The 7,539-nt window shown below is 36.0% G+C and overlaps 1 protein-coding gene across 1 annotated transcript in view; it reads right to left on the bottom strand.

The window, feature by feature from the left end:
• Positions 1-4,186: 4,186 nt before the first annotated feature.
• Positions 4,187-7,539, bottom strand: part of LOC126817362 (non-lysosomal glucosylceramidase) — a 62,101-nt gene continuing 58,748 nt past the window's right edge. Inside the window, exons 15-16 of the mRNA XM_050544292.2 lie at positions 6,658-6,849; positions 4,187-6,076 (exon numbers count right to left, since the gene is read on the bottom strand). Of these exons, the coding sequence (XP_050400249.1) occupies positions 5,879-6,076; positions 6,658-6,849 (390 nt within the window). The 3' untranslated portion in view covers positions 4,187-5,878. The remainder of the gene's footprint in view (positions 6,077-6,657; positions 6,850-7,539) is intronic.

Here is a 7,539-nt window from a genome sequence, read left to right as displayed (position 1 = left end):
AAGTTTTATATACTCCTTTAATGACATTCAGAGTACACTCGGCAAACCTTGGCAGATTCAGTTACTCTACATCTAGCCTCGGCTGTATGACGGTAAGTGATATGTACCTACGCCTATACAATTGCAATGCAGCACCGGTTTACTTATTAGGAAAACTTGCCGCTTCTAAAAAGAAGTTATCAAAATTGCGTGTGTAGAACTTTCAGTGCAAAGTTGTCCTTGTTTGAAGAAAATTGGATAAACTTGAAAGAAAAACAGTTTCAGACTTTGAAATATTTGTATGATAAAACATTCTTCAAATGCGTCGTCATGGGCAGCGCCATTGGTAATCCGGGAACTTGAAAGTCGTTCCAATGGCGGATTTCGTCATACAACCGAGGCTAGATGTAGGGTACTGGAATCTGCTGAGGTTTGCCGAGTGATTCTGAGTACTAATATTATTACCTAACAATAGATAGAACAAATTATTGTGAGAAACTGACACCCAAAGGTCAAGTTCATTATGCACAAAATGTAAATATAGGTTAGTCTCCATGTATTACAATCTGAATAAAATACAGATCTATATTTCGTTTCGTTTTTTTATACTTTCGATGGCCTACACTACATAAAGATCTGACCAGTTGTAGTGGGAGGTCACGTCACAGGTCATATGAGCAGCTTTTGACCCTATGACGTCAAAAATTTGATTAACCAATCAGCGTCGATGTTTCTAGTAGGATACCCACAGTTCCGTGCATCGTACGCCAAGAATTCGCTGCAACCGACCGTTTCATTGGCTAATCCCTCATATCAACCAGAACGCAGATTATATACCAACTCTTCAAGATCCTAGTGTAGTACAGACAAATAAAATGAAATTTTGATCTATAAAAAGTGAAAAGAGCGAGAGAGAAATGGGGTTTAACGTCCACTCGACACAAACTAGGTCATTTCGGGACTAACATATGGTTTAATTTTATTTCAATAATTTGCTTGCGGGTAGGGGTGTTTAGCAGTAGGTGGACCCGGAGAAAACCCACAAGGTTGGACAGGCAGCCCTACTCCTTATCACATACAACCCGGGAATCAAAACCACACCAGTTGTCTCAATGACAGACCTTATGATACAGCGCGCACGTGCTAACCATTCGGCCATCCAACCCCTCGAAAGGAAATGAAATGAAATGGGGTTTAACGTCCTACTGTTTTGCTCCGAACTGGGCTAATGAAGACGGGCATACGCCATACAGTGTGCTATGAGGGAAATTTTGCCCGGACAGCGGCACTACGGCCTACTCTTATATCGAATTCCAACTGTCAAGGGATCTTTTACGTACACGCCAATGTGTACACGGGACCTCGGTTTTTCGTCTCATCTGAATGACTAGACAGCTGTCCTTGTCAGGCCCTCCTTCCTGCATCACTGACAAGGGGGAACCACGCCGGAAAATCGGAATGAACTTTCTCGGCCAATGCAGGGATCGAACACCCGACCTCCAGGCTAGCGAGCCAGCGCCTTACCCACTTAGCCACCGTGGATCCCCCCCTCGAAAGGAAATAGTATCTGTGTTTTAATCAGATTGTCTTTGTTATTATGGAATATTGTTAAAATATTTAACATATTTCACGATATACTCAATCGTTGTTGTTTGTATTTCAGAGTAGAGCCATTCAGGTGAGCAACAGGTGCTAAAAAACAATGACTGTATATTGGTATGTATTTACACATTTCAGAGGAGAGCCATTCAGGTGAGCAACAGGTTCTCGAGAGCGATCGTTCGCCCTTAAAAACAATGACTGTACTGGTATTTACACATTTCAGAGGAGAGCCATTCAGGTAAGCAACAGGTGCTCGAGAGCGATCGTTCGCCCTAAAAAACAATGACTGTTCTGGTATGTATTTACTCATTTCAGAGGAGAGCCATTCAGGTGAGCAACAGGTTCTCGAGAGCGATCGTTCGCCTTAAAAAACAATGACTGTATATTGGTATGTATTTACACATTATGATAATTCTTGAACCCGATTTATACATAACAACACTAATGGAGGTAACTCTTCCTTCAGATAAAACACAAATTAAGACAACTGGCTCCGATTTCACAAAGCATTCTCAGACTTAAGTTAAGAATTTACTCAAAATTGTTTGCCTTATTTTAACTAAAATATAGGCCTTTAAACTTTTGTTGTTTTAATGTATCAAATACATCAATAAGAAACTATGTGCAAAGTTTTGTGTTTCTGGATCAAAGATATTTCTCATAAACAGTGATTGAAAGTTAAGTAAATTCTCAACTTAAGTCTGAGAATGCTTTGTGAAATCGGGGCAGGGACATATATGAAATATACTTTTAGGCACTATTTCCAATTTATATCTCACGTTTACCGATAATGCTAGGTTCCCACTATCATGATTCGTGCTACGATTGAAATCGTGGTTTTAATCATGGAGTAATCGTGGAGATCCTATCAGGTTTTATCATATATTGAGGTCAGTCTTAGCAATCGTGTTGACCGTGTCGGAACATATCCAAACGTATCTGCACGTACCAGATCGTGGGCTAAATAGGGACAACCCTATTGTAACCATTCTTAAAAAAAATTTATATTCCGTTTCGTTTTTTTTTTATACTTTTGATGGCCTACACTACATGAGGTGTAGTAAAAACAAATAAAACGTAATTTTAAACTATAAAAAACCGAAACGAAATAGGACCTGTGTTTTAATCAGATTGTATCGTAAGGCATCACACGACAGTGGAAACCTAGCATCAACATTTATTTTGTTTAAAGCGATAATTTCATATTTTCTAAGAAAGTCAAAACATAATTATTTCTATGTCTTTTGCTCAATAGGTTATCAACTCACTATTATACGACCATGGGCATTATTTCCCACCCTTAAAAATCATTGACACAGGAAATAATAACACAATTACCTCCCTTATTTTCCTATTGCCTCCATGCATTAGCTGCCTTCAAATGTTGGAATTTGAAGTTGAAAATGATATTTTTGCCAAGTGTCAATAGTGACTTATAGGATTAATAGGATTATTCTTTAACAAGGTAGGACGGTTTATAAATACCATCTATTTTAAGGCTTTATTTTAATAAATTTTAAAAATATAACTTAAAAATGTGAAATTGCAACTTTAAATAAGGATGTATTATTTGATTCCTAAGTAGACTTCTTATAAGTCATTGCAGTGTTGGCCTGTAAATCGATCTAATGAAAAATGCGATATTGACTATTGACATACACTGGTGTATAACAATGCCATCACCTAGTTGGCTTAAGCCACATAAATATTTGAACACCTGAATGTATCTGAACGACTGTAACTGAACGAGCAAAAGTTACATGATAAAATTTTGTTTGGATTTGCCGTATTAATGTGATACTTAAAGATGGGTTCCCAGAAAAGTATTGATTGGGTGGTTATTTCCAATAAAAGTATGGCAATTTTGGTATATATGGAAAGTAGAGATATCCAAACTTACTAGAAAAATACTGGATTCCCCGAAAAACACTCATGGAGCGTATACAGTACAAAAATGTAAGGGTTCCCATAATCAACAGCCCGACGATTAAGAATTTCTGCATGCGTGATGTCAAAGATCACACGCTTCATGTACAAGTTGATAAACGCTATAAAGAGTTAGACGTACAACACTCTCTGAAATAAAAATGACGGAAAAAGACGCGGGTAGTGGATAATCAGAGAATTTAATTAGGATTCGATATTTGTAATAAATAGTAAGCGATTAAAGACAACATCGTCTTATGTATGCAATGAATTCTCCTCTGATTTCCAAGACGTGACGTAAACATGACCTGGTTTGATCGAATTTTAATGGCAGGGCATTCCTTTGCAATTACAATGTTTGAGAAGGATTTGAAGCATAATTATGACAAATTAATTAGTTTGAATATGTTTTTAGTCCATATATACCATTAAATCACCCAGTTTGTACGCGGGAACCCATCTTTAAGCCAGATAAATGTTTAAACACCTCAATGTATCTGAACAAATGAAAGTAAATTGATAAAAATTTTGTTTGGAATGGCAGGATTAATGTAATGATTAATTCGACTGTGTCCAGTAGCTACTGGACAGAATGCTTGAAAAACATGAATTAATATTTCCTTGATCCTTCTAACTATCTAGACCTACCTTTACCTCAAATTATGTGATGGCCATATCGTTAATTAAACGGAATGTATTTATTAATGTACATCATATTTATCGGATTATTACATGGAGAAAGTACCGGTACAACAAAGGATTATTTCATGAAGAAAGTACAACAAAATTTACTTAATAATAATAATAATGTTAATGACAATAAACTGTATAAAATGTTCCAAGAGGAAAAAAAATGAAAACATGTATGAACTTTAATTAAATTAAAAACAATGATCTAACAAAACTAATCTAAGACTAAAACAAAACAATAATATGCTTCTATGTACCACACAGTAAGTGAGCAAATTTGCATTTATAATGCACAAAGAAATACTAACATTAACAAACAAATAAAAAAAGATATTATTAGCGAACGACCGAACAGGAAGATGCTGCATCGAATATTATGAATCATATTCATATGACGTAGTAATAGTTAAAGTTTTAATTGTGGTCTGAAACCTTCTGTTTAAATAATGATAAGAGTTATGCCCCTTTATTTTCGGTAAAAATGTCCGAAAAAAAAAAAAATTTGAAATAGCAACAGTGATTTAAATAATAAATCTACTGGTCCTGAGTTCTCAAAGCATTCTCAGAATTTACTCAAAATTGTTCTTATTTTGTCTAAATTAAAGCCCTTTATAAAACTTTTGTTGTTTTAATGTCTCAAATACATCAATAAGAAACTATACACTAAGTATTGTGTTCCTGGATCAAAGATATTTCTCATAATAGTCATAAACAGTGACTGAATGTTGAGTAAATTCTCAACTTAAGTCTGAGAATGTTTTGTGAACTTGGGGCCTGGATTTCAACCAAGCATAAATATCTGCGAAAATACCACATGTATGATAAAATTATTAAAGATTAAAAATATAAATATTGAATTTCAGGTATTTCAATAAAGCATTAATGTTATCTACGTGTATGGTAAATTATTAACGATCATAAATATTGATGTTAATGATACATTATGTAAGATTTTGATACAGAACTAGCCATTCTTGCTATAATAGTTCGAAAATAGATAATGTAAAATGAATAATTTGAAAATTTCATTCAAATTACTCTATTGCGAGCGAAGATATTAGCCTTTGAAGGTTTGACAAGACGTGTACAATAATTTCAACCATCGTACTGGTTGTTCGAAGATAAGTCTCCCTCTTCCAGTTTTAGCTTAAATCAAAATATGTCTGAATTGTTCTATCTACTTAATATCAGAGAAATCCGATGGCATTGAGAGTTGTTTATGGTTTGGATCAGTTAATAATGTCTAATAAATAATTTAAAAAACATTTCAGGCCTAAAGAAAGACCTGCAATAGGCAGATTTATCTCTTGCATAATGTATGTTTAATATCGCAAACATCCGATGGCAACTAGAGTTGATTATGGTGTAGATAAGTTAATTAATGTCTAATTAATAATTTAAAAAACATTTCAGGCCTAAAGAAAGACCTGCAATAGGCAGATTTATCTCTTGCATAATGTATGTTTAATATCGCAAACATCCGATGGCATCTAGAGTTGATTATGGTGTAGATAAGTTAATTAATGTCTAATTAATAATTTAAAAAAACATTTCAGGCCTAAAGAAAGACCTGCAATAGGCAGATTTACCTCTTGCATAATGTATGTTTAACAAACACGGTAAAAAAAAATAAAACCCTTCAAAATTATTAACGATCGTAAATATTAACGTTAAGTTTGACTTAGTTAACTAGTAATTGGCGTTGAAATCTTTCGATTGCCCACTGTATAGCCCAGACACTAAGTGGTCTCATGTAGCCTAACGATCGATATCCTTTGGTGGACGTGTAAGCTTCTGGTGTCTGGAATTGTAGGCCTAATCCTTCCCAGCATGCATGGTATGCTCCCCATGCAGTCTGAAAGCCTTCGTCTAGCATACCCTGTAATGGTTAAACATACAATATTCATCTCTGGATGGAGTAACGTACATTGTTAGTAAATAAATAGATAGAACTCAATGACCATTGAATACCGCTCGGAATGTGGCAGGGATACACTCGAGTGAACCATTGAATAACCCGAGCGGTATGCAATGGTCATTGAGTTCTGTTTTTATTCTATAACTACATGTAAATCTCAAAATACATTGTACTATCCAGATTATCAAAAAATTCATCACCAATAACGTTAAATTCATCATAGGTTCCGCCCTTTTTTTTTTACAAAAATCGTGGTTGCATTACAGTTTGATGTAATTCTGAACAAAAGTAGTACGTGTCCAAGCCATTGAATACAACCCATGATATTTGCTTGTATTTGTATGTAGTTATAGAATAGAAATGAAATGAAATGGGGTTTAACGTCCTACTGTTTTGCTCCGAACTGGGCTAATGAAGACGGGCATACGCCATACAGTGTGCTATGAGGCGTTTCCAACCAACAGAGGTGTTTTTTAACGGCCGAGGTTTCCTTTAAACACCATTTCGTTTTATTTTGTATTCTAGAATTCAACCAATCATACCTCTTGTATCATACTAGCAGCTAAACCATACGTAATACCCGTCCAAAATTCTTCTGATTGTGGACTACTTGTATCTCGTGAACCATCTGGTTTTGTGCCGTTGATGGCGCCCATCGTACCATTGGCATATTTCATCACATTATTATCAAACACAGTCTTTAAAGCTGTTCTTACTTTATCGGCTGGGAATACCTACAGAAAAATAAAAACTGGTTTAAAACAATCGTTTGGACATCTCTTTCAAGAAACAGAAAGAGAGAGAGAGAGAAATGAGGTTTAACGTCCACTCGACACAAACTAGGTCATTTCGGGACTAACATGGTTTATTTTTAGTTTCAATAATCGCTTGTGTGTAGGGGGTCTTTCTTTAGCAGTGGGAGGAAACCAGAGGACCTAGGGAAAACCCACGAGGTTGGACAGGCAACCCTAATCCTTGTCACATACAACCGGGGAATCGAAACCAAACCAGTTGACTCAATGACAGACTTTATGATACAGCGCGCACACGCTAACCACTCAGCCATCCAACCCCCCTTTCAAGAAACAAAAACACACAAGGTTGGACAGGCAACCCTACACCTTGTCACGTACAACCGGGGAATCGAAACCAAACCAGTTGACTCAATGACAGACTTTATGATACAATGCGCACACACTAACCATTTGGCCACTCCCCCCCCACCACCACCACCCTTTGCCCTGTTAAGACCTTAGTTGATTACCGTTACTTGCACTGAAATCCTGTTGGCCTCCATCTTCAATAGAAGGGGTTTTACCTTGCTTTTACTCCATATATCTTATCAAGGCCTTCACGTGATACCCTGGATATTTAGGAAATGAAATGAAATGGGGTTTAACGTCCTACTGTTTTGCTCCGAACTG

This window comes from Patella vulgata, chromosome 4, assembly GCF_932274485.2.
Source record: "Patella vulgata chromosome 4, xgPatVulg1.2, whole genome shotgun sequence".
NCBI lineage: Eukaryota > Metazoa > Mollusca > Gastropoda > Patellidae > Patella > Patella vulgata.
Note: the sequence above shows the minus strand (reverse complement) of the source record. Positions and strands in the feature narration are given on the sequence as shown.